Source organism: Dasypus novemcinctus, chromosome 9, assembly GCF_030445035.2.
Source record: "Dasypus novemcinctus isolate mDasNov1 chromosome 9, mDasNov1.1.hap2, whole genome shotgun sequence".
Taxonomy (NCBI): domain Eukaryota; kingdom Metazoa; phylum Chordata; class Mammalia; order Cingulata; family Dasypodidae; genus Dasypus; species Dasypus novemcinctus.
This window is the reverse complement of record NC_080681.1, coordinates 87,636,525-87,663,935: the sequence shown is the minus strand read 5'-3', so window position 1 is coordinate 87,663,935 and position 27,411 is coordinate 87,636,525. Positions and strand designations below refer to the sequence as shown.

Below are 27,411 nucleotides of genomic sequence, written 5' to 3'. Positions count from 1 at the left end.
TATTACCACTGCTTTTTTGATTCTTGGCTAGACATGGTTAGGATTATCCCTGCTAGTTGCTCAAAACAGGGCTCTGGACCCAGTAATTGGTTGCAGACTGGCTTTTTAGGGCCTTAGGGAGGGAAGTTATAAAAGCCCAAAAAAAGACTCTCTTACTTTTAATTTTCTCATATGTGCGTCCTTAGTCTGCCAGCAGATGGCCCTCTTTGACAGCTCTCAGTTCAATGCCTGGTCAGAGTGTATTTGTTGTAACACTAACCAGATCAATGAGACAGAGCTCCCTGCCTTTGCTTTTCTCTTGCTTTCAGAATCCTCTCTTTAGCTCTGATATTTGTCATTCTGAATAGTAGGCGTCTTGGCATAGATCTATTCAGATTTATTGTTTGGGGTGCATTGCCCTTCTTGGATATTGATATTTATGTCCTTCATAATGGTTGGGAAGTTTTCAGTCTTTATTTACTCAGATATTCTTTCTGCCCCTTTTCCATTCTTTTCTCATTCTGGGACACTAATAATGCAAATGTTTGTGCGTTTTGTGTTTGTTGGAGAAAAGGTAATACTCACTCCAGCAGAGACTCATGATTGTAGCCAGAAAGTTTATTGGGGAGCTCTCCCAATGGAGGGGGTCTGAAGAATAGACTTCAGTCGTCCCCTGAATGGTGGTGGATATGACTTTATATAGTACATCAATAGGCAGGGAAACTGAGTACAGCCAAATGACTAGTGGGTAATGGGCTAGGACATTGGGTATTCTTGGAATGCGGGAAGGTTGGTGGTGCCTGTGTCTGGAGGGGGTGAAGGCTCTTATCTGCTCCACTTTGTTCATTCTTGGGTGGGGATGGGCTGCCTCCAAGCTGGTAAGTTACAGCTTACTTAACGGTTATGACTGAGGCTGCCTTTCTTCAATTTATGTCATGGGAGAATTGAGTCACAGTCTTATGACCTGCTAATCATTGCAAACCTTATAAGCAGTGTTGTCATTCAATTCCCTGAGATTCCATTCCATTTTCTTCTCTTCTCTTTCTGTTCTCCTGTCTTTTCCAGTTCAGATGTTGTCTTTGAAATCACTTTTGGTCTTAAAGCAATTCAAATCTGCTATTATGTGCTGCTAATGTATTTTTAATCTTGTCAATCATGTCTTTTTTTTTAACAAACATTGATCTTTTTAAAAACTCATTTATTTTTCTTCCCTTCCTCTTCCTCCACCCTTCTGTTTTTGCTGTCTGTGTCCATTTGCTGTGTGATCATCTGTATCTATTTCTCTTTTTGTCTTTTTTCTTTCTTTCTTTCTTTTTGTCTTCTCTTCTTGTCTTTCTCCTCTAGGACTCACCGGGATTCGATCCTGGTGAGTACCATCTTCCCACAATCCACTCTGATATTTGTCTCTGCTATGGAGAGAGGTTCCCTTCAATTGTACCATCTCAGTTCCTAGTCTCTACTGTACTTCACCTTGACTCTCCTTCGTCTTTTTTTTGTTGCGTCATCATCTTGCTTCATGACTCACCTGCGCGGGCACTGGCTCACCACACGGGCACTCAGCTTGCTGTGCAGGCACTGGCTCACCATGTGGGCACTCACCTTGCCATGCAAGCACTTCCTTGGGCCCTTGGCTCACCACTTGAGCACTGGCTTGCCATGCGGGCACTGGCTCACCATGCGGGCATTCATGTGGGCACTTGGCTCACCATGTGGATACTTGGCTTGCCATGCAGGCACCCACATGGGGACTCAGCTCACTGCATGGGCACTCGACTCACTGCGTGGACCCTTGGTTTGCCACACAAGCACTGGCTTGCCGCACGGGTATGCTTTCTCTTCTTTTCTATCAGTAGGCCACAGGGATCGAATCCAGGTCCTCCCATATGGTAGACAGAGGCCTTATCAGTTGAGCCACATCCGCTCCCCCATTGTGTTTTTCATTCCCATAAGGTCTGTTAGTTTTCTTTGCAGGCTTTTAAATTGTTCTTTTTACTCCTCCATGTCTTCTTAATATCCTTTACTTCTTTAGTCATTTTCTTTAAATTCTTTGAAGTGATTTAGGAGAGTTATGTGATTATCACTGATTAATTGTATTAAATCCTGTTTCTCTTCAGGATATTTGGTTTGTTCTTTTGGTTGGGCCATCTCTTCCTATTTCCTAGTATGGCTTGTAATTTTTCACTGATGTCTAGGCACCTGATTAGGATCGTGAATTTACTCTGATGGCTAGTTTCCCTCTCTTGCCTAATGCTTTTTTCCGCAGCTCTTCTTTGATATTTAGTTCAACTTATTCTCAGTCTTTAAAACTGCCTAGCTTAAGATTTCAGAATCGGTCCAGGGACTCACTAGTGGGGCACAGATTTTCTCCCAAGGGTTGGATATAGGGAGCTTGAACAGTTTTTGTCCATGCATTTTCCAGATAGGCCAGCAGATGGCGCTAGTCAATGCACCTTCCATGGAGTTGTTTCAGTCTCAGCTTTCCTGTCTTTCTGTATTGAATCTCCACAGCGGAGATTCAAAGTCGGCTCTGCCCGCTGAATTCACAGAAGAAAAGCACCCAACCTCCCCTCTCTCTTCCCTTGAAACAGTTGACAGGGAGGAAGATGTCTTTTCCCCTCTCAGTCAGCTACAGTGATTGGGGGTGGAGGTGGGGAGCCTTTCCCACCAGCCCCTGGTGCTTAGTAACTTACATTTGCCTTTTTGGCTTCTTTGTCTCTGTCTCTCACCCTCCAGGGAGTTATGTAGCACTGTCCTGGTTCATTGACCCCCAAAGTAGGTCCCTAGGACAGCTTTTGGCTCTTTCTCTGTTGTTTTTGTAAGAGCATTCAACTCTGCCTGTTAGTTCATTCCCATCTTCCCACAATCCACCTGCATTCTTAATGACAGCAACCAGGAAATTTTAAAATCTCAGAGTAGGTTTTCAAAATGTAAACACATTCTTTCACCAATCCTTGGCAAGCTCTTACATGGTTCACTTATAGGCTGGCCAGTATATGATTTGGGTTATTCCATCCTTTTGTAGATCAAGACGTTCTTTACAACCCATTGTTAGCACCTTATATTATTATGGCATTCTGTTGAAGATCGAAAGAGTGAGCCTAGATCATTAAAGGATTAGTCTGATTTAGCATGATTCTGTTTCCTAGCTAGCAAAAAGTTACTTGTATTCAAAAGGAATGAAAGGAAAGCGGATTTGGTTCAATGGATAGAGCATCCACCTACCACATGGGAGGTCCAAGGTTCAAATTCAGGGCCTCCTGACCTGTGTGGTGAAGCTGGCCCACATGCAGCGCTGATGCGTGCAAGGAGTGCTGTGCTATACAAGGGTGTCCCCTGCGTAGGGGAGCTCCATGCACAAGGAGTGCACCCTGTAAGGAGAGAGCTGCCCTGCACGAAAAAAGTGCAGCCTACCCAGGAGTGGGGCCGCACACATGGAGAGCTGACAGAGCAAGATGATGCAAAAAAAGAGACAGATTCCTGGTGCCGCTGACAAGAATACAAGCGGACACGGAAGAACACATGGCTCATGGACACAGAGAGCAGACAACTGGGGGGAGGGAAAGGGGATGGAAAAAAATCTAAAAAAACAAAACAAAAAGAATTAAAATGGCAAAATGAAAAAAAAAGATATTGGGAGACAACTAGTAGTCTGTCACAAGGTCTCAACCTTTTATTTTATACATAAACATTCACTTAATTCCTTTCTTATATATGCTTCTATCTCCAACTTTCACTTAGGTCAACATCCTTTTTGTTTTCCTTTCTAAGAGAGAAGAGAATACACCCTCTAGTCTCCTACTGGTTTGGGGGGTGAAATTTTAGAAGGTCTAACTGGTTCTTAAAATACTTACAAACTAACCTACTTTTTTCAGCCCCATTTTCATCCCTGGAGGTACCTGGCACAACTGATACTGGAGCCTTTTGTGCATGTGGGTGGGGGGTGGGGGGGTAATTGTCAATCAGGTTGCTTCTTGACTCTCCTCATTGGGATTTTCCTTTTCAGTTACCACTTATCCAGCTCTTTTCCAGCTTTTAAAATTTTGTTGCTGTTGTTTCCTTTCCCTTTCTCTTTAATCTTATGGGTTTATAGCTTAAAAGACACAAAAACAAAACCCCATAGTTATACAGATAGGTTTCAAGAGGGAATGGATGTAAATGTTTTTGTTTTATCTACTATTTTCACCTGGAAGTCTTTCCTAAATTTTACTAAATATAATTTTAAAAAATCTCCCCAAATATTAAAAATATTAAAGATAAAGTCCCATTTACCACTATTACTTACTATGAAATCTTGGTTTCCATTTTAGGTAGATATATTTGAATAAATTTTTCTCCATTTCTAATTATGATTATACTATGATTGCTTTATTTATTTAACAAGTTCATTTGGACACCTGTTGTATGCACTGGGGCTTTAGTTATAAGTAAGATAAAAAAGATAACATGAAGCCTATATACTTAGAAGAGGATTATGATAAATAAATAAATAGTAACTTTGGATATTGATAAGTAGAGTAAAAGAAATAAATAAACAAGGCGACACTAGTTTTGGTTGGACAGTCAGGGAAGGACTTTCTGGAGGTAATATTCAATACTTTGAATGAGGTCTCATTCAAAGTATTGGGCAAAGAGATTTCTAGGCAGGAGACAGCATGGCCCTGGAGTGAAAAAGGGCTTGGGCAACCTGAGGAACAGAGGAGACATGCGTGGGTTGGAATATAGCGAATGAAAGGGAGTAGAATGAAATGAATGTAGAGAGGTGAATTAGAGCCAGAACATATAGGACCTTGTAGGCAATAATCTCAAAATTTCTTCTAAAATCCATGACAAGCTATTGAAGGAGACTGACATAAGCAGTACTGCACGCAAGAGATTATGGTAGCTAGACTTGGATCAGAGTGGTAGTAAAGACTGAGGGAAGTGGATGAATTTAAAATATATTTTCAAACATATTTCTCATAATATTGAGTTCCTCAAAGGCAGAGACCATGTCTTTTGACCAAGGACCTAGTACAGAGCCTTGAACATCACAGGTACTCAGTGAATATTAGTTTAACAGATGAATTGGGTCACACGGGTAACTGGACTTTACTTGTTAGAGTTAGACCTGAGAAAAAGCACTAGACCTGCTTGTATCTCTACTCTGGAGATCCTCCCCTCCTCCATCCCTCCGGTTACTGTGTTATCAGACTATAATACTCATTCATGAGTGCTTAGCATAAGCCAGGCACAGTGCTACTTGTTCTGGTGAGGATTAATTCTAATTCTCACAACATCATTAAGAGGTGAATACTAATATTGTCACTATTTTACATTTAACCTTAAAAGATTAAATGATTTGGGTCAGGTCACTCAGCTAATAACCGAGAAGCCCACGTCTGTTTGCCATGAGAACTGGCAATTTCAGGCCAGCTCTATGTCCCCAAAGATTTCAAGCTGCCGGAGCCTTGACGGACTGGAATAAAAATCCTCCCAAGGAATTTTTCTCAGTCAGTGTACAAGACCTGGAGGAAAATAAAATCTCTGTTCTATTAACTGAAGGGTGGGCCGTCGTGGAAGAGAATAGATGATGCTTCATGTGGAGAGGCAGCCATTTCAGCCTGCCTGCTATCTTCCACTCAGCCAGATGCGGGAATGAGGGACGCTGCACTCCTTTCAGTTACCGACTTGCATTGCAACTTGCTGAGCAAGTCACAACGTTCCTGCAACTTGTTTTTTTTCCCTGCGAAATAAGGCTAATAACACCAGTCTTAAAAGCACTGTTGTTGTCAAGATTAAATAAATCGGCTAATAGCTAGTTTTAGGCATCTAAGCCCCACTACGTCCGCCGAATAGTAAACACCCGATAAACGGAAGCTCAAAGACTGAACGAAGAGATATAGAAGCCAATCTGATTTGGAGTTTGGGTAGCGGCTAAGAGGATGGCGTCAGCGGATTGGGTACCGAAGAGGGCGGGCCCGGAGGGAGGAGCCAGCGGCGTCCCGCCGCAGCCCCGAGCTTTGAATCAAGCGCGGTAGCTTCAGCTGCAGCCAATCCTGGAATGGCATCTTCTTGCGTCATTGCTGCTAAGGCTCCGAGCCACGCATCTCTTCCCGAGATCAGTTCCAGCCGTTGCTGCTGTACCCGCGCTCGGCTCTTACGTGTCTATCCGTTACAACGGGGAGGACGGACAGAAGGTCTCACGTCCTCGAGTGTCCGGAGAGGGAGGAGGCTCTCGGCTTCTCTCTTCAAACATGCAGAGCAGGAACGGTTTCTCCTTCTTTGGAAGCCGCCGGCCGGCGTCCCGTCAGGAGTTGTAGCCCCTAGATTCCTGTTCTTACCCGACTTTCTAGAGAAGCAGGAAGTTGCTTTTTTTCTGGCGGGGGGGGGGACCGTCCAGGGAGGGAAGGTATCCACGGAGCCATCCAGCGCTGGCGGGGGTTTCCTTCGGTTAGACACGGACTGAGTCTTGGCCCTTTAAACTCGAAGGGGAGGGTCCGGAAGTGGATGGGCGGGGCGAAGGCCCTAGTATATAAGAGGGCCCAGCCGCGCGGGGTCTCCAATCTGCCATTTTCTGTCCCTGAATTAGTCTCTTGCCTTCAAATCTGTGTTTTCCTCACAGGTTCTATTCCGCCCGCTGGTACGCTGCCTCAGGGGAACGATGGCCGCAGAGTCCACAGCCACTGCCGCCATCACCGCGGAGTTGGTTCCCGCCGACAAGTAAGAGGGACCGTGGAGTGCTGGAGACACTGACCAGTCCGCGGGGAGGGGTGGCGGACGGAGCTCCACGGGAGGGAGAAACCGGTGGTTGGAAGGACTTCTGGTGAGGTGCAGTAGCTTTTCGAAGACGCCTGGCTACTAAGGAAGGCCACCTTTCCTGAGAGTCTCGTGCGTTGGTGGTAACGGCGGTCGGCTGGCGCCCCCTGCCCCGCTTTTCGCAGCCGCCATCTTGCCGGGGGCAGCGGCGGCTGTCTCGGTTGCCTGCCCCTCTCCTTCCTCCCCTGGCCCGGGGCTGTCGGCGGGGAGGCGGGGCCCCGGCGCGCCGGCCTGCCCACTCGCCCCTACTGTCCCTGCACTCCGGGCGCCCGCCTCGGGTAGGGTCTCCAGGCAACCCGGGAAATAACCAACAGATTTGGCGCCAAAGAGAAAATCCCGCACGAGGAAAGAAGCTGGACCGGTGGGGGCCGGGAGTGGGCGGACCCTTCGGTGGGCGGGATCTCGCTCTCGTAAGTTCTCTTCTCCGCCGGCACTGGAGTAGGGGCGGAGCTCCAAGGAGGCGGGAAAAGTCCATTGTTTGGGGCCGCAGTGGCTGGGGCCAGAGCCTTGGACTTCCGCGGTGGGGCGCGGTGAGGCTTACCTCGCGTCCTGTAGCCAGTCCCGGCGCCTTCGACACTCGGCGAGCCCCGGTCCCTGTTTTGTGGTAGGGAGCATCGTGGTTTTTTAACTTCAGGGGTGTTGGCGGGAGACTTGGCTGCTTCGGGGAAACATGATCCGGGCGCGAAGCTGTGTCGAGCTCTGTGTTTGATTACTAGGTGAATGACCCAGTAGTATAAAAAACAGAGGTAATGATAGAAGATAGGGGTGCTTTGAAAGCGGCAAAAGTGCCACTCTGGTGTAAGGTATTTTGTTAACAGTGAAGGAAAGCATCTTATCAATTCTGTGAGCAAGTGCTGTTTTCCATCTAGCAGGTCTGATTTGACAGTGTTTCCTTATTTCTTAGAGGCCTGGTTCTAACTTTTTCCCCCTTGTCTTGTGCACTTTTAAAAGTAGTTACTTTCTCTAGAGAAAGAAGGCTGAGATTTTTATGATTGAATCTCTATAGGTGAACACCCTGTGATGGTTAGCATATTTATAGTCACCAGCATTTGCTTATCTCTAAGCTACCTACAACCTTTTGGATCCTTAAGGATTTTTGCAGAACGATGGTTCTCAGACACAAATAGAAATTTAGAATCAAACTATTTCCTTCCTCTTTCCCCTTGATTTAATACAACTGGAAAGAAAGATTCCTTACTTGAGGTTGTATAGTAATAGTTTTCTGGTGCTTCCTAAAGAACTCTAGCACTTATTTTTACTTAGGGATCGCTGTCCTTCAATACTTACGAAGTATATAGTTTATTTTTTTAAAAGAAAAATGCAGCAAAGATCTGTGGCAAATTTTCAGATGATATTTGTCTAGCCAAAGATAAGTTATTAGTGCACTAGCCTCCACCTTCCTGGCAGGCTGTGTAGAGAGAAAATTTATGTTAGTGCCTCTAGGGAAAAACAGTAAATCACTTATTGCTCCTTCCACCATAAATTGGAAACTAAAACTGAGCAATTTATACTAGGTTCTTTTACAAATATGTTTTTATTTATTATATTTTATTCATTTTAATTATATTATTTTTATTATGTTTTATTTTTATGCTTTATTTTTATTTATGTTTTATTTATTATGTTTTAGTAATCTCCCTTCTATAGGTGAAAAAAATTCAAGACTAGATGGAGAAGTAATTTCTAAATTAATGAGTGGAAAGATCCAGGTTAAACTGCCCCCAGTATTACAAGTTTTGTTTATGATACACAGCATGAAAAAACTTCATCTGAGAGAACAATAAAAACAGCAAACCTCAGATAAGTAAAGGTAGCAGGGCTATTCAGAAGTAAAGCCTCTAAGGTCCTTGGCGATTAGGGGAGGGTAAAGAAAATTACTTGTTTTTTAGACTTTGATAATTCAGTATAATCATTGAAAGAATAAAAATGTGTATAACATCCACGCAGTAAAGAGAAAAAAAGTGGAGGGAGAGAAAAACCTAACTCAGAGTTGCTTTTACGACTTTTACTTCATAGTTTTTTAAAAATTACAGGATCCCATAAAGAGAACTCCAGCATATACCTATTCCCCCAAATATGCAGATCCACCAATTTTAACATTTTGCCACATTTGCTGTACCATTCTAGCTCTTTCCACCTATATGTGCATCTATTTTTCCATTTTCTGAATACGTGTATGGGTTGTATATACATCATGCTGGAACACAACACTGCCATGTACATTTCCTAAGAACAAGGAAAATCACTTTTGTATCTACCTTAAGTGAAATTATCAGTTTCAAGAAAATTAACATTCATATAAAACTTAGTTTATATTCTTTGTTTTTTCGAATATTCCAATAATGTCCTTTTTTAAAATTAATATATTTTTTATTAGAGAAGTTGTGAGCTTACAAAACAATCATGCATGCAACAATACTGGTATTTATATTTACCCCACTGATTATCCTTACTTGGAGATCTTTATTTCTTTAGGCGGCTTCTATTTATTTTCTGTTGTCCTTTTCAACCCCCAGAAATGTTTTTAGTATCTCTTATAGGGCATGTCTAGTGATGAACTTTCTCAGCTTATGTTTATCTGGGATTATTTTAATTGCTCTCTGTTTTAAAAGACAGTTTGCCAGATGTAGAATTCTTGGTTGGCAATTTTTTTCCTTTCAGCACCTTAATGCTTTTTTTTCTTTTTCTTTTAGCACTTTAAATATGTCATCCCACTGCTTTCTTGGACTCCATAGTTTCCACTGAGAAATTTGCCTTTAATCTTACTGAAGCTCCTGTATACATGATATGTTGCTTTTCTCTTGTGACTTTCAGAATTTTCTATCTTTGGCATTCGACCATTTGATTATAATGTGCTAACAGCATGGGTTTATTTGGATTTGTCCTGGTTGGCGTTCAGGGGGGTACCTTGGGTGTGAAAATTCATGTTAAAATTTGGAAGTTGTTAGCCATTTTCTTTGAATATTCTCATTGCCCCTTTTTTTCTCCTTCTGGTACTCCCACAGTTTATGTATTGGTATTCTTTATGGTGTCTCACAGGTTCCTCAAGCTTTACTTCATTCTTCTATTCCCTCAGACTGGATGATTTCAGTGTTTATAAAGTTCTTTTTTTTTTTTTTTCAAGATTTATTTATTTATTCTGCCTACCCTTTGTTGTCTACTTTGTGTCCATTTGCTGTGTATTCTGTGTCTGCTTAGTCAGCACCGGGAACCGATCCTGGGACCTTCTGGAGAGAGAGAGAGGTGCTCAATCTCTAGTCTGCTGTGTCTCTTATTGTCTCTTCTCTGTGTCTTTCTTTGTTGTGTCATCTTGCTGCACCAGCACTCCGCGTGGGCCAGCTCTCTGTTTGGGCTAGCTTGCCTTCACCAGGAGGCCGGGAAATCAAACCCTGGACATCCTGTATGGAGCCCAATTACTTGAGCCACATACGCGTCCCTGATTTGTGTGTGTGTGTGTGTGTGTGTATGTGTGTGCGCGTGCGTGCGCGCGCCAGCTCCAATCTGCTGTTGAACACCACTCCTAGGGAATTTTTAGTTTCTGTTACTGTGGTCTTCAGCTCTATTTTGTTCCTTTTCATAAATTCCATCTCTCTATTGATATTCTCTGTGTTCATCTATTGTTTTCCTGATTTCTTTTGTCTATGTTCTTTAGCACTTTGAGCATAATTAGGATCATTTCTTAAAAAGTTTAATATTGCCCAGGTGTGGTCTTCCTCATTGATGGTTTCTAAAGCTTTAGTTTTTCCTATGCCTGGGCTTTCTTCAAATTTTTTTTTTTTTTTTTTAAGTCCAGTAAAAAGAGTTTATTTGAGAATTGGGGAGAACAGCTTGCTGAGAAATGGGAGAGAAAGACAGAAATACACACCAAGAGTTGGTGCGGGCTCCTCTAGGCAGAGAGTCTGTTTTCTAATCTTTTCTTGAAACCTGGACATTTTGAAAATTTAGTGATGCATTATTTCTGGAATTTAGTGTGTCTGTTCCTTAAGCTGCTATCCAGCTTGTGTTATGACAGTGCTTTCTTTGAATGCCAGGAACTAAAAGATACAGGAGGGGGACGGAAATATAACACCTTCCCAGTCTTTGCAGATTTACCTGCGAGAGTGCTTTTCTTTAGGATTTCTCCATACCAATTTAGAGAATAGCTCCAGGCCAAAGCCTGAGGGCCTCCCTGATCTTTCTGTGCCTGTGCATATGTCTTATCTTGTGCATATGTCTTATCTTGCGCATATCCATGTGGTCCTAAGAATTCCTCCATTTAAACATATAAAAATGTCCCCCCTTTCTAGGAAACAGTTTTCTCATGGTGTCCTGAACACTGCAATGTATGTCCTATAGCCAGCAATCTCTTGCCCCAGGCAGCATGACTTGATAGCTTTTCCACAGTGTTCTGGAGATCTCCACGAGCTGCCTTATATATATACCAGGGCAAGTTCTGGGATGTTAAATCGCCTGGGCTACCACCAGATAGATTGGACCAGATGTATGTGCACAAGGGTTACTCTGCTTCTTGAACAGGGACCAGGGATCTGCACATTTTGAGCTCAGACAGACTAGGTGCTGAGCTGGTGAGGTTGGGGGGGGGCCAGGGTGCCAGAATATTCTCCCTCTTTTAAAAAGCCTTTTTAATTGATTTGGTACTGGTCCTAATCCTGTAATCCTTAAACTTTTCTGGAGCTTTGAGAAAGATGGTTCTGCCAGTTCTTGTTGGTTATTCAGAGGCTTCTGGGGTGGGGGTGGGGGGCAAAGCTTTGAAGTGTTTCACTCTGCCATTTTGATGGGATTGGACTCAAATTATTTTTTTAAACAATTTATTGAAGTGTATCATTCATATACGAACATACACAAGCAAAAAGTGTATAGTAAAAGTTTTGAACTTAGAAAACAAACATGCATAACATATACAGGGCTCCCTACACCAATACCTTTCATTGTTATGAAATTTGTTACAAATCATGAAAGAGCACCATCAAAATATTACTACTAACTATAGTCCATTTTATGACTGAATAATATTTCATTGTAAGTGTATAGCACACTTTTTTTCTTAAAGTTTTATTTATTACTTATTTCTCTCCCCCCGCCCCAGTTGTCTGTTCTCTGTGTCTATTTGCTGCGACATCTTCTTTGTCTGCTTCTGTTGTTGTCAGCGGCATGGGAATCTATGTTTCTTTTTGTTGCCTCATCTTGTGTCAGCTCTCCGCGTGGGCAGCGCCATTCTTAGGCAGGCTGCACTTTTTTTCGCGCTGGGCAGCTCTCCTTATGGGGTGCACTCCTTGTACATGGGGCTCTCCTACGCAGGGATACCCCTGCGTGGCATGGCACTCCTTGTGTCCATCAGTACTGTGCATGGGCCAGCTCCACACGGGTCATAGAGGCCCAGGGTTTGAACTGCGGACCTCCCATGTGGTAGATGGATGGTCCAAGTCCGCTTCCCAACAATTTTTAATCCATTCATTTTTTTTTTTTTTTCTAATACAGATTTATCCACCCCCTCATTTTTGTGCTCACTGTCTGCTTTCTGTGTCCATTTGCTGTGTGTTCTGTGTCTGCTTGTCTTAAGGCAGAACTAGGAACCAGTCCCAGGACCTTCTGGAGTGGGAGAGAGGTGCTCAATCTCTTGTGCCACCAGCCAAGGTCCATAGCATATATTTGGCATACTTTTTTCCATACCCTCCCCCCATTCAGCACAGTACATCTTTGGCACTGATGCAAGAATATTATTACAGTATTGCTGTTAATCACAGTCCATAGATACCAATTGTTTTTTTCCCATGCTTCTCCACAGTCTCACCACCCTGCAATACTGATGTACATCCGCTCTAGCTCATAGGACACTTCTGCATCTATACCATCAACTACCATTCTCATCACCTCTTGGTTCACTGTGTTATTCTGCCCCTAGATTTCCTAGCTTTCTTTCAATTGACATTTACAGTCCTAGATTACCCTTTTCAGCCACAATCCCATTTATAAACCAGCTGCTACTCACTATAATGTGTTGCTATCATCTTTATCCATTTCCATGCTTTTACAGTGAAGTTAATTAAAACTTCTACATACTTTAAGCACTGGTAATAGTTCTCAGCCCTCTTATTTCCTAATGACCTATACTCTGTGTTTTAACTCCATGTGTTTATTCTTGGAATTTAGTCCCTATTAATGAGACAATGCAATATTTGTCCTTTTGTGTCTAACTTATGTCACTTAACATGTCTTCAAGACTCATCCATGTTTTCGTGTCCCAATTTCATTTTTCTTACTGTAGCCTAGTATTCCATTGTATGTATACACCACATTTTGTTTATCTGCTCATTAATTGATGGCAGCCGAGTGAGTTTTTAACAAAAGGAAACAAGAAATAAAACACTAAGGAGCACAGAAACCCACATTCAGTCACTACGTTACCCCCTAAAGGTTACTATTATGATCTCTAACATCAGAGATTATTAGTTTTGCCTGTTTTGAACTTTATATAAATGGAACCATAGAGTATATAGTCATGTCTTATATTTATTGAGCATTTATTTTAGGTGCCAGAGAAAACTGTAAGGAGACAGAGTGGTCTCTGCTCTCAAACTGAGCTTCTGCTAACTAGGATAGAGACATTAAATATAGAGATGAGAGAATATCATAGTGCCAAGCAGATAATTTTAATTTGTTGTCTTTGAAAGTAACTAGGTAGCTATTTTAGATTGGGTAATTAGAAATGGCCTCAATGAGACCTGAGTGATAAGGGGCTAGCTATATGAAGACCCTAGCAAGGAAATTTCATTCATAGAAAGAGGAATGCCAGAGAGTGGGTAAAGAGGAAAATAAGTTGGTAGTGTTTGGTGGTGGGAGGGTGGGGGATTTTTTGGGTGATTGTTTCTATTTGTTCAATGAAGTATGGGCAAGGACATCTGACTGGAAGTTACTGGGGAAAGAGTATGGTGTAGGAGTTTTAAGAAGAGCAGAAAAGGAGGGAAATGTTCATTTTGTGAGAGTTGGAAAACAAATATAGTTAAATGTAGTAGGATTGCCAGTGTTGAGTCCTTGTTTAAGATTTGTATTTAAAGTGAGGTTAGTCTGCTTTTCTACTTCAAGAGCTCATTCAGCTGCTTGGTGGTAGCAGACATGGAATAGATGGCTAGAGGGTTGAGATCTTTTATGGACCATAGTTTTCCAAAAGAAAAACCTGAGTAGAATACTTTCTTTACAGAGTAGGGGTTTGCATTAAGAAAAGAATTATCTTGAAGATAAAACTGCTAGAGATTGCTATTTTTCATTTCTAGTTGTCCAGCAGTAACTACCATTTTGGTCTTTTGGTCCCTTCTCTCCTTCTTCACTGAGGACATTGTTTCCTCTGAATGCAAACATCCTCAAATGGGTGTATCTTAGAAAACATTTTTGCTCTCTGCCTAGAGGGGCCTGCACCTAATCTTGGTGTGTATTTCTACCTTTCTGTCCCATTTCTCAGCAAGCTCAGTTCTTTCCCCCATTTTCCAAATAAATTCTTTTTATTGGCCTAACTAAAAAAAAAACACCCTCCCCAAAAAAGAAAAAAAACATTTCTCTATTATGTATTTCTGTTTAGTCTTTGCTTCACAGTCAGACTTGTTCAGACAAGAGTCTGTATTCATATTTTCTCCTTTTTTTTTTAAAATCAATTTAACAAATATATTTAATATATTTTAATATTGGGTTTTAAAAGATGAAGAAGACCCAATTTTTAGTCATCAAATCACAACTTAATAGGACAGGTGTGTACTGAGAGTATACACACGTTTATTTGTCAACCTTCCTCAGTCTGGTTTCTGTCCTCCTGCCATTTAAACCAGGTAATCAATGCCTAAATCATTCCTTATCATTCTTAGTTTTCTAACTAGTTCTTAACTCTTTTGCTACATTCGATGGCATCCATCTCCTCTTTGAAATTTTGTTTTCCTTGGTAATACCTTTATGTCTTCCTATCTCCCTGCTCTAACATTACTAGCAATTTCTAGAATTTATTGATTCCTTATGTACTGGGCATTATACTAAGCGCTTTATGAACTCTCTCATTTAATTTTCAGAAAATTCCTATGAGATAGGTAGGTACTGTTAACTATAGTTGAGGAAACTGAGGGAATTCACATGCTAAGTGGCAAGTCACTTAACATGATCCTATTCTAGTGATTAAGTATCAGTCACTTATTTTAAAATATTGATTAGGTGCCAAGCCCTGTGCTTGGTGTTGGGATACAGCTAGGATAAGATAGATTTGTATGCTTTCCTTAGATCTTAATCCTAGTGGGAAATATATAAAGTTCGCAGGCAAACTTAATATAGTGAAAGTTAAAATAGGGATCATATAGGATACTAAAGGATCTGTGTAACTGGGTAAGGTACTGCTCTATAAAATACAGGGATATTGCCACCTGCCTCAGGTTTTTTGGTGAGCAGATTAAATGAGAATAACAATGTATGTACCATGTCTGGCAGGCAAATGTTTGCTATGAATTGCCTATTGAACATCATCTATTTGGGTATTGTATGAACACCTCAAAATCAACTTGACTTGGAATGGGTATAGCTCAGTGGTTGGGTACCTGTTTTCCCATGTACAAGGTCCTGGGTTCAATCCCTGGTACCTCCTAAAAAAAAAAATTTTAACTTGTTTCAACCCCCTAGTTTTCACTAACTGTGAATGCTATTTTTTACCATATCTTGGTTGGATAGCACTGACTTGTCCAACCCTAGAAATAGAAATTCCGGACTCCCTCTATCTCCCTTTCCAACTTCCAGTCACCAGTATTTAGCAGTTTGACCTTCCTAATATTTTTCTGTAGCAGGGCTTAGAAATGTGAAGCATAAAGGAAATGTGAAGCCAGATAGGAAAAAGTGAAGTGGGGATTATAGTGAACTAGAGAGTGGATTCCCTTCCCTTAAAGGGAATGATTGCTCTTCAACTTTAGCTTGTTGCTTGGTAATGTAGGCCCATATTGGCAGATATTCCAAATTATATTTTTTTATATTTTAATTATTTTTTAATAGGCAATGCATTTATGACTCATGAGAACGGTGGGCATATGGTGAAATGTCCCTCCAACTCTTAATCCCTAGCTACACAGTTTTCCTTCCAGAGCCCACCAGTGTTAGGAATTTATTATATATGTATCTTTAGTGATACCTTATACAAGTACATTGTGCTCAGTGTTCTCCCTTTTTAAAATATATTTTGGAGGTAATTCCTCATCAGGACATTCTTAACATTTTTTAATGGCTTCATAGTATTCTGTTGTGTGGTTATCTGTTAAGTTCCCCACTCATGGATATAGTTTAGTTAATTCCAATATTATATTATTACAATCATTGCTGCAGTGAATAACTTTGAAATATATTGTGTGCTAGTTTATCTCATCCCAGACCTGCTGAATCCCAGAATCTAGGGGATGGGAATAGGGCTCAGCAATCTGCTATAACAAGTTCTCCAAGTGATTCTCATGCAGACTAAACTTTTGAGAACCACTGCTCTCATCCATCTTTCTGACAGTTGGTATTGCATTAGTAAAGGCACTTTTTATTTTTCTAGGCTATTCCTAAGTAAGAGGATGGCAATGAGTATTTTACTGGTGAATGCTTTATAATGTTATTTGATTTTCTTTGTTTCCAATTTTATTTCTTTCAAAATATCATTTTGTACTATAGTCAGGGTAATCTGAAAAGTAAATTTGATTGTGTTACATGCTCAATGGCTCCTTCAGAACAAAAACTTAACATCTTAGGGTGGTGTCATAGTAAAATAATCTGCATCTTGTATCTGTCTAGCCTGGCACCTGGTTATATCCTCTTCTTTTTTCTTTTCTTTTCTTTTTCTTTTTCCCCTTTTCTTTTAGGTACCTGGGGCCAGGGTTTGAACTTGGGACCTTGTATGTGAGAAGCTGGCATGCAATCACTGAGTCATTGGCTTCCCTGAGTTGGTTTTATCCTTTGTTTTGCTTGTTGTTTGTTGTTTTTTTTCAGGAGGCACTGGGAACTGAACCCGAGACCTCCCATGTGGTAGGTATGCGCTCAGTTGCTTGAGCCACATCTACTCCTGGTTATATCCTTTTTGATGGAAAGCATGGTAGGACAGTTATAAAGGTAAAGTTGTCCAGTTGTTGGAATTTACATTACAATTTAAGGAAGTAGTGTCCAAAGTAGGGAATTAAGCATTAATAATAAAATACTGATTGAGAATGACAGTTGCCTTATTTGTAACTTATTTTATCCAGTTTAACTAGCTCTTATAAAATGTCTTAAAAAGGTACTTGGTTAGAAATGGTGAATTGAAGATGGTAATGCAAGCACATAAAAATAGCAGATTTGACACTGCTATTTAGCTTTTATTCCTTTTTTTTTTTTTAAGATTTATCTTCCCTCCCACTACCTCTTGCACTCACTGTCTGCTCTCTGTGCCCATTTGCTGCATGTTCTTCTGTGTCTGCTTATCTTCTCTTTAGGAGGCATCAGGAACCTTTTCCAGGACCTTCTGATGTTGGAAAGAGGCAGTCAATCTCTTGAGCTACCTTAGCTCCCTGGTTTGTTGTGTCTCTCACTGTCTTTCTTTTTTTTCTTAACTTTTTTTTTTTAAGATTTATTTTTTTATTTTTATTTAATTCCCCTTCCCTCCCCCGGTTGTCTGTTTTCTGTGTCTTTTTGCTGCGTCTTGTTGTTTCTTTGTCCGCTTCTGTTGTTGTCAGCGGCACGGGAAGTGTGGGCGGCACCATTCCTGGGCAGGCTGCTCCCTCCTTCGCGCTGGGCGGCTCTCCTTATGGGTGCACTCCTTGCGCGTGGGGCTCCCCTACGCGGGGGACACCCTGCGTGGCGCGGCACTCCTTGCGCGCATCAGCACTGCGCATGGGCCAGCTCCACATGGGTCAAGGAGGCCCGGGGCTTGAACCGCGGGCCTCCCATGTGGTAGACGGACGCCCTAACCACTGGGCCAAAGTCCGTTTCCCTCTCACTGTCTTTCATCTGTGGCTCTTTTTGTTGTGTCATCTTGTTGCACCAGTTCTCTGCACAGTCCAGCTCACTTTTAACAGGCGGCCCCAGGAACTAAACCTGGGGCCCTCCATATGATAAATGGGAGCCCAATCACTTGAGCCACATCTGCTTCCCTATTCCTAACTTTTTGTTAGTCACATTTTAAGTTGCCTATTTAAAAAAAAAACTTTGCATTTTAAGGTCCTCAATAAATAAATAAAATGATGGCTGTCAGTGGTAGTATACCTTCTAGCAGGTATTTTGAAAATAAAAAGTATTGATTAAATATCAGTCGACATTTAAAATAGTGAGAAAGTAACTGCTTTTCAAAAGAAATATGCTCTGGGAAACGGACTTTGGCCGTTTAGGGCGTCCGTCTACCATATGGGAGGTCCGCGGTTCAAACCCCAGGCCTCCTTGACCCGTGTGGAGCTGGCCATGCGCAGTGCTGATGCGCGCAAGGAGTGCCGTGCCACGCAGGGGTGTCCCCCGCGTGGGGGAGCCCCACGCGCAAGGAGTGCGCCCGTGAGGAAAGCCGCCCAGCGTGAAAAGAAAGTGCAGCCTGCCCAGGAATGGCGCCGCCCACACTTGCCGTACCGCTGACGACAACAGAAGCGGACAAAGAAACAAGACGCAGCAAATAGACACCAAGAACAGACAACCAGGGGAGGGGGGGAAATTAAATAAATAAATAAATCTTTAAAAAAAAAAAAAAAAAGGAAATATGCTCTGGACAGAGGTTTCTGAAAATCAGGAAATGTTTTCACTATGTGATTTCATTGTCAAAAATATTTATATAATAACTTAGAAATGTTTGTTTTTGCTTCTTTAAAAATGTTTCAAACACCTAATTCAAATCACTTCTCATTCTATTCTGAAATGTGCACCTGCACCAAAATACATGAGGAAGAATATTCACAGCAGCTTAAATAATAGCCCAAAACTGGAAACAACCCATCTAGAGTAGAATGGATAATCATTCTTTTTTTGTTTTTTTTTTCAAGTTTATTTATTTATCCCCCCCCATTGTCTGCTCTTTGTGTCCATTCACTATGTGTTCTTCTGTGTCTGCTTGTATTCTTATTGGGCTTCTCTGGGTAACAATCCTGGGACCTTCCAAAGTGGGAGAGAGGCGATCATTCTATTGTGCCACCTCAGCTCCCTGGCCTGCTGTGTCTCTTTTTGTTGTGTCATCTTGCTGTGTCAGCTCTGTGTGGGCCAGCATTCCTGCGTGGGCCAGCACTCCATGGAGGCCAGCTTGCCCATGGGCCAACTTACCTTCACCAGGAGGCCCTGGATATCAAACCCTGGACCTCCTGTATGGTAGACAGGAGCCCAGTTGCTTGAGCCACATCCACTTCCCTAATCAGTTTTTTTTTTTTTTAAATTTATTTATTTATTTCTCTGCCCTTCCTCCCCTACCCCGGTTGTCTGTTCTCTGTGTCTGTTTACTGCATCTTCTTTGTCCACTTCTGTTGTTGTCAGCGGCACAGGAATCTGTGTTTCTTTTTGTTGCGTCATCTTGTTATGTCAACTCTCCATATGTGCAGCACCATTCCTGGGCAGGTTGCACTTTTTCTTTCGCACTGGGCGCCTCTCCTTACAGGGTGCACTCCTTGCGCGTGGGGCTCCCCTACGCGGGGGACATCAGCACTCCTTGCGGGCATCAGCACTGCACATGGGTCAGCTCCACACGGGTCAAGGAGGCCCGGGGTCTGAACCTCGGACCTCCCATGTGGTAGACGGACGCCCTAACCACTGGGCCAAGCCTGCCAACCCCCTAATCAGTTTCTTTATACAGAGTATATAGCAATGAAAATGAACAACCTAGATTTATGTGCATCATTGTGTATGAATTTCACAAACATAAAAGGAGAAAGAAGTTATAAAAAAGGATATAATTGGATTTTTTAAAAGAAAAGAAAGGTCTTTCATATTTACTCTTTTTTGTTGTTTTTAGGAGGTACTGGGAATTGAACCTGGGACCTTATACATAGGAAGTGGGTGGTCAACCACTTAGCTACACCTGTTCCCCTCATATTTACTTTTTTTTTTTTTTTTTTTTTAAGATTTGTTTGTTTATTTCTCTCCCCTTCCCCCACCCCCCACTCCCGGTTGTCTGTTCTCTGTGTCTCTTTGCTGCATCTTCTCTGTCTGCTTCTGTTGTTGTGAGCGGCATGGAAATCTGTTTCTTTTTGTTGCGTCATCTTGTTGTGTCAACTCTCCGTGTGTGCGGCGCCATTCTTAGGCAGGCTGCACTTTCTTTCCTGCTGGGCGGCTCTCCTTATGGGGCGCACTCCTTGCGTGTGGGGCTCCCCTACGCGGGGGACACCCCTGCATGGCAGGGCACTCCTTGTGCACATCAGCACTGTGCGTGGGCCAGCTCCACACGGGTCAAGGAGGCCTGGGGTTTGAACTGTGGACCTCCCATGTGGTAGACAGACGCCCTAACCACTGGGCCAAGTCTGCTGCCATATTTACTTTTGTATTAACCATGTTCAGTGTTCTTAATTTCTTTTGGCTAGATCCAGATTTTCATCTGCTATCATTTTCTTTCTGCCTAGACTTCCTTTAACATTTCTTCTAATGATGATCTGCTAGTGATAAATTTTTTCGTGCTTTTGTTTGAAAGAAAAGGGCTTTATTTCATTTGTTTAATTTTACTCTTTACTTTTCTAGACATTACTGTTAGCTTTTTTAAGATTTATTTCTCTCTCCCTACCCCATTGTCTGCTCTCTGTCCATTCACTGCGCGTTCTTCTGTGTCCACTTGGATTCTTGTCAGTGGCACTGGGAATCTGTCTTTTTTTGTTGCATCATCTTGCTGCGTCAGCTCTCTGTGTGTGCGGTGCCACACTTGGGTAGGGTGTGCTTTCTTCTCACAGGGCGGCTCTCCTTCTGGGGCACACTCCTTGTGCGTGGGGGGACACCCCTGCATGGCAGGGCACTCCTTGCTACATTAGCACTGTGAGTGGGCCAGCTCACCACACAGGTTGGAGGCACTGGGTTTGAACCTCGGACCTCCCATGTGGTAGGCGGACACTCTACCCGTGGAGCCAAATCTGCTTCCCTAGAAGTTAGTTTTTATTGTGGTAACATACAGCATGAGATTCTACCATTTTAACTACCTTCAAATATACAATTCAGTGGTATTAATTACATTCACAGTGTTGTGCTACATCACCACCATCCATTACCAAAACTTTTCCATCGCCAAACAGGAACTTTGTACCTATTATGCATTAAATGCACACTCCTTCTGTCCCTAATAAGCTCTGATATGCTTTCTGTATATCAATGTGCTTTTTCTAGGTATTTCATAAAAGTTGAATCATGGCATGTCTTGTCAACATCTTTCCACCCTGACTGGTCATTCTAGATCTTGTGATACTCCAAGGATTGTTTCATCTCCTCTTTTAAAAGGTGCTTTTTCCCAGTTCTCTGTAATTTCCTTACGTATAAGGTATTTAGCATTAATGCAAACAATGATGAAAACCCCCTGTTGATCACTCTACAGTCTCTCCTCTCTATTCTGTCTTATAAATTCTACCCACCTCAGCTCCCCCAAATTGACTCTTGAGTTGGGTAAGACTGTTGGGTGCCTCTGCCCCACCCCCCCAGCTTTGTCCTAGAAACTGCAGGCAGTAAGTTAGAGCACTCTTAGGGACCCCAGTTGTTTCCCTTCTCATGTCATTCTTCTGTTCTACTAGTTCTTCAGTGTCTGAAAACTGAAGTTTCATGAATTTGGATCAGTGTTGTAGTTGAGGTGTGAAGGCAAATCGGGCCTCTGATAGTTCCATTAGGCCAAAAGCAGAAGTTAAATAGTATTATATCCCAAACCCTCACCTGTGGGCAGCAAGTATTTTGTATATTCTTCTTGCCACTGGTGCCTGAATGTTTGTAGCATATATGTGTAGCATTAATAATGTGGTTTTTTATAGTACTCAAAACTATTTTTTTTTCAAATCTGAACATTTATTAGCCGCTTAATGTCATTAAGGAATTACTGCTAATTTTTTTTAGGCGTGATATGCCTTCAGGTCACATTTGAAAGAGTCCTTTTCAAGAGATTCATTGTGACATTTGTAGAAGAAATGAAATAATGCCTGCAGTCCACTTCAAAATAACATAGGGGTTGGAATGGCTCATGGGTGGCAGTGGCGAGGCCACTGTACTGGGTACACTGCGATTCACTGTTAGTAGACATTGTATATCTTTGAAATTCTTCCTAATTTAAAAGTTGGGAGACTTCTTGCCCCCTTGTATTCCACCCAAAATCTCTTCCCCATGGGCCGGCCCAAACTTTCGGGAGCTGTTCCCACCCCCCAGCCCCTACCAAAAGGTCTGGGGCGAGGGAAAAGGTAGCGTTGTATTCCTCAATGGCTCAGCGACTCCTTATGCATGCCGTGAAGGATGACCTGGATGCTGGCCAGCATGCTTAGACATCAGATCCAGCAGTGTTTGTGCTTATGTTTGATGTTGCTCTGCTGATAACTCATTCCTGTGTGCTTTTTCCCGGGCCTGCTGCAGGTTGGGGAAGTCCTAGGCATTTGGGAGCCCTGGGTCTGGAGCCACCTGCTCCCCAGCAGCACTGCAGACCTACCACCAGGGCTCCACAGGCAACCTAGAGATCTTGCCAAGGAAATCATGAAGGGTCATTGTCTCCTGGTTGCCAGCCTCAAAACTCTACTTTGAAATTTGTGTTCTTATACCAGGGTTGGTTTGTGAAATATTTGGTAATGTTCTGCAAAGATAAAAACAAAAAGAGTGTTTAGAAACATAGCAATTTTGACATTACCATGCCATTTCTATTGTATTTTATAAATACCCATCTGTGGGAGGTAGATGTGGCTCAAGTGATTGAGTTCCTGCCTACCACATGGCGGTCTGGGGTTCCGTTCCTAGTGTGTCCTGGAAAAAAAAAAAGGACCAGCACACAACAGACAAAGCAAATGCAAAGGGTGTGGGGGAAAATACATAAATCTTTAAAAAAAAAAAAAAAAAAGTCTGTTACAGATTGCAAATAAAAACCCAATCCCTCAACCGTAGATGGTTTGAGAAACACTGTACTACACCATTTGGCCAGTATAACCCCTTGGTAAATACTGTTTGAACATAATTGCTGTGACTGAAAAAGATTGTTGATCAGGATTCAAGGCCCTTCCAGAGTCCTGAGCAGGTAATCTGCTTATTTAACTGCAGCCTAAAGTAATACTTTTAAAATTATGTCTCATCTATTTGGCTCTCTCTATGAAGTTTCATTCCACCCCCTCCATTCCTCAGAACTTTACATCAAACTGATAGATCATTGTAATATTCATAAGAGGACTAGGGATTGGAAGCAAAGATTTTGGGTCTTGCCTTATTAAGGTAATTGACATTTTTAATCTCTAGACTTTGAATGTCCTTTCCTTCCCATCTGGCATTTCTCAGAGTTAGCTGTGTATGCAGAGCACCAAGTTTTAGCTACTTCGTGAGGTTGAATTGAGAACTAGGAACTGTTAGGAGTGGAAGGTGGAAGAGGCCTTGGCTTTGGAAAGGGACTCGGTTTCATTACTGTATAAGGAATTTTCTGCCCAATGACTTTAATTTAGTATTTTTTTTAATTACCTTCAGTAAAAGCCTTTAAATATATTAAAAATTCTAGGACTTAGGCTCCAATATAGTTAGTCCCATACCACTAATGGCTTTGTGCTTCTAAACAAGTTGTCTGCTCTTGTTTTGACTATTTTGTTGGGTTCCAGTGCTTAGAACATACATGGTAGGCACTTAAATTATCTTGAATTTAACTAAAGACTTAATCTTGCTATACTTTATTTTTTTTTAAGATTTATTTCTCTCCCCTCCTCCCCCCGCCCGCCCCGTTGTCTGCTCGCTTGTGTCCATTCGCTGTGTGTTCTTCTGTCTGCCTGCATTCTTGGCGGCCCCAGGAATCTGTGTCTCTTTTTTGTTGCATCATCTTGCTGTGACGGTTCTCCGTGTGTGCGGGGCCACTCCTGGGTGGGCTGCACTTTTTGCGTGAGGCCACTCTCCTTGCGGGGTGCATGCCTGCGTGTGAGGCTCTTCTACGTGGGGGACACCTCTGCATGGCATGGCACTCCTTCTGTGCTGCAACACTGTGTGGGCCAGCTCATGACACTGTATATGGTAGGTGGTAGCTCTATCAGTTGAGCCACATCCACTTCCCTAATTTTGCTATACTTTAGTTGTTCTCTTGTTTTATTAATAATTTGTATTGTATATATTACGTCTGTTTTTGTAAATTTTGGATAGCTAGACAAGAAGAAAGTCTAGATGTGAAAATAATTGACTAAGAGTTCTGCTTGTGTGGATTTTTTTTTTTAGCCTTTTGGGTGTTGACAGTAATTGTCTATGTAGGAAATCCCTTTTACCTTTTACACTTCTACTTCTCTTTTTTGTTCATACTTAAATTCTAATTTATTGCTGCAGAGATATTAGTACTTAATAGTACAGTTGTCTCTTTCCTCACTGTTCTTTCCTTTTCTCCACTTCACTTCACCACAGCTAATGGTATTCCCAACTGTCATTTAAGATGCAGTGGTCCCAGAATTAGATATAAGCCTTTATCTGCTTTGGGGTACCTTTATAAATGGTATGTCCTTATGTGAATATTGCCTTTGGGATATAGGTCAAAACTGATGACTGAGTAGGTTAAAATGGCAAGGATTTAATACCGAGTGAATGGTGTAAATCTGTAGGATGCCTAAAGTAATAACTTAAGTCACGGCCACCCTGTCTTGAAATTTACTTACGGTACAGATTGTTTTGCAAAGGCAGGGTAAATTCTTTTTCTTCATTTGCCAGTTTTCAAAATAATGCATTGCTTTCTAAGTATCTTCCAAAGGTGAATAATGAGGTTGTTGTTTTCTTTGTTTTTTTGTTTTTTTTTATTACTGAGAACTCATTGATTTTAAACTTAATTGAAGTGTTTGAATTCGTTGCAGTTAATATCCTACTTGATGCACAAATTTACCCATCTTTTGGCCAGTGGGATTTTATTCAGGTTGGTTTTATGAGTATGCTTTTGTAATATTTTGTGAATTATGAAATATTTAAGATTTATAGAAAAACTTGCAAAAGCAGTACAAAGAACTCTACATAAGCTTTTCCTCATATTCCTCAATTGTTATCATTTTACCACATTTGCTTTGTGATTCTCCTAAGGTCTTTTGAGATGACCATAGGTAGACAAAACCCTAAACAATCTTGTCCAGACTCACCTTCTTCTTTCCCTGCCCCAGGCCTGGAACCAATTATTTCTCTTTGGAGTCTGGTTCCTTTGAGTGAGAAATAGATTTTCAAGAGCACATTCTCTGTGCTAGGGATACTCATTGCTACCTGGTTTGTCATTTTGAGACCTTTCCAGTATACACAGTTATGTTGAAGGTATTTATTAGGATGTTTTAAAAATGAATGTTCTGGGAAACATTGCCCCCCCCCCTTTTTTTAAGATTTATTTATTTATTTTATTCCCCCCCCCCCGCTCCCCCAGTCGTCTGTTCTCTGTGTCTATTTGCTGCATCTTTGTCTGCTTCTGTTGTCAGCGGCACAGGGATCTGTGTTTCTTTTTGTTGTGTTATCTTGTTGTGTCAGCTCTCCGTGTGTGCAGCACCATTCCTGGTCAGGCTGCACTTTCTTTCGCTCTGGGTGGCTCTCCTTAAGGGGCGCATTCCTTGCATGTGGGGCTCCCTACGTGGGGGACACCCCTGCATGGCAGGGCACTCCTTGCGCCTGTCAGCACTGTGCATGGGCCATCTCCACACGGGTCAAGAAGCCCGGGGTTTGAACCGTGGACCTCCCATGTGGTCCGGGGTTTGAACCGTGGACCTCCCATGTGGTAGACGGATGCGCTAACCACTGGGCCAAGTCCATCGCCTGCCCCTTCCTTTTAAGGAATATAATAGCTAAGCCTGTTTTTAGTTAGCATTTTGTAGAATGAAATTTCTCAGGAATGCTTATATTGCTTTACAGCAGCTTCATTCTCTTCATCTGATCATAAACTTTTAGAAAAGGTAGTAGGATATGATTGTCTTATACAGAACTGCCTAGCAAATAAGCACTTAACAGATACTTTGAATGAGTAAGGACTAAATTTGGTAAATGAATAAATCTTAATACTTGTTCATATTGGGTATTAGTAAATGGTAGCTCTTTATGACATTATTTTTTTTCTTCCAGTTTAATTAAAAATAAACAACTAGAGAAGTTGTATGTTTACAGAAAAATCATGAAGAAAATAGGAGTTCCCATATTACCCTTCCCCATTAACACTTTGTATTAGTGTAGTACATTTGTTACAGTTGATGAAAACTATCATAACTGTAGTATAACTATGTATAGTCCATGGTTTACATATTAGGATTTGCTATGATGTGCAGTTTTATGGTAGTTTTTTGTTGTTTTTAAATTTTTAAAAAAAAATTTTGTTTCAGTAACATACAACCTAGGACTTCCCCTTTTAGCCACATTCATATATATAATAGTGCTGTTAATTACATTCACAGTGTTGTGCTACTGTCACCACCATCAACAAAATTTTTCCATCAGCCCAACTAGTTCTGTAATTTTAAGGCTTAAAATAGCCTCCATTTTAACTTTGTTTTCTTAATTTTTCATTGTAGAATTGAAGAAGATGCTCCTGCTCCTTCTACCTCAGCAGATAAAATGGAGAGGTAAGATTAATTACATGGCACAAGTAGATTATATTCATATTTGGAACATGAACTGAAGCTGTGTAACTCTTGAGAAATTAGTTTTGATATTTTTTATAACACTGAATTTTAAGATACTTGCCTGTAATTTAAAGAATAAAATCTGATAATGATGTTCAAGGTTTTTGTATTTGAGTAAAATTAGAATTTTAAAGTTAGCTGGTTCTGCTCCTTGCTAAGTACATTTCTCCATACCTGACAAATGCTTACCTATTCTTCTTTTGAATACTTCTACTGATTTGGATTGCTGTTTTGTAAGATGCCATTTTCAATTTTGTGGTTATTCTAGTTAAACTTTCAAATTTTATATTAAGCCCACATCTACTTAAACATAATTTCTCCATCTTGATGTGACCATATGGTTCTTAAGCCAGAGGTAAGCATAATAATTAAGTAAAAAGCTTATATACAAGGTATTGCTTAGGTTATTTCCCTATTGGTTAAATTTGAGATAGCATTTAGGTTTGTGTGTTATGCAAAAGCTTCCTAATGATTCTTTAGCTCATTTGGGTTGAGAATCCTTGTTGAAGATTTTATTTAATCCTTCTGCAGAACATCTATCCTTCATTTGTTTTATAAGGGTCCTTGAGGTGTTTTTTGTTGTTTTTGTTGATGTTTTTCATGATGTGGCCTTTAAATCCCCCTATCATCTTGGTCATTTAAAATAAGTCTTCTAGAAAGAGTAACTAATGATTTGTGCATCAATCTGGCTTTGAGGTGGAATGAGTACTGCTCAGAATTGTTCCTAAACACACATTCACATAACCTGTTTTAGAGGGTTAGTCTTGGGATATACTGTAATATTTAAATTAGTGGAATAAATACAAAGCATAAATGTAGCTAGGCTACCTGGCTTCCAAAACAAAGTGCTGATATGTGATTATCAATATCATAAGTGTTTATATTTAAAGGAATGGTATTC

The 27,411-nt window shown here is 41.4% G+C and overlaps 2 protein-coding genes across 10 annotated transcripts in view; one reads left to right on the top strand and one right to left on the bottom strand.

Annotated features, from left to right (window-relative positions):
- Positions 1-1,268: 1,268 nt before the first annotated feature.
- NASP (nuclear autoantigenic sperm protein) overlaps positions 1,269-27,411 on the top strand; it is a 47,318-nt gene continuing 21,175 nt past the window's right edge. For 4 of the 9 annotated variants that reach the window (XM_058303671.1, XM_004448064.4, XM_058303669.1 and 1 more), the window contains exons 1-2: positions 6,467-6,678; positions 26,400-26,450. In XM_058303671.1, the coding sequence (XP_058159654.1) occupies positions 6,620-6,678; positions 26,400-26,450 (110 nt within the window). In that variant the 5' untranslated portion in view covers positions 6,467-6,619. Of the gene's footprint in view, positions 6,679-7,278; positions 7,379-24,722; positions 24,782-26,399; positions 26,451-27,411 lie in introns of those variants that run through there. The other 5 variants (XM_004448057.5, XM_071217474.1, XM_071217475.1 and 2 more) reach the window with 5 other exon arrangements.
- The window catches only part of CCDC17 (coiled-coil domain containing 17), a 31,944-nt gene continuing 26,238 nt past the window's right edge, over positions 21,706-27,411 (bottom strand). Inside the window, exon 15 of the mRNA XM_058303679.2 lies at positions 21,706-22,501. The gene's annotated coding sequence lies outside the window, so the exon portion shown is untranslated. The remainder of the gene's footprint in view (positions 22,502-27,411) is intronic.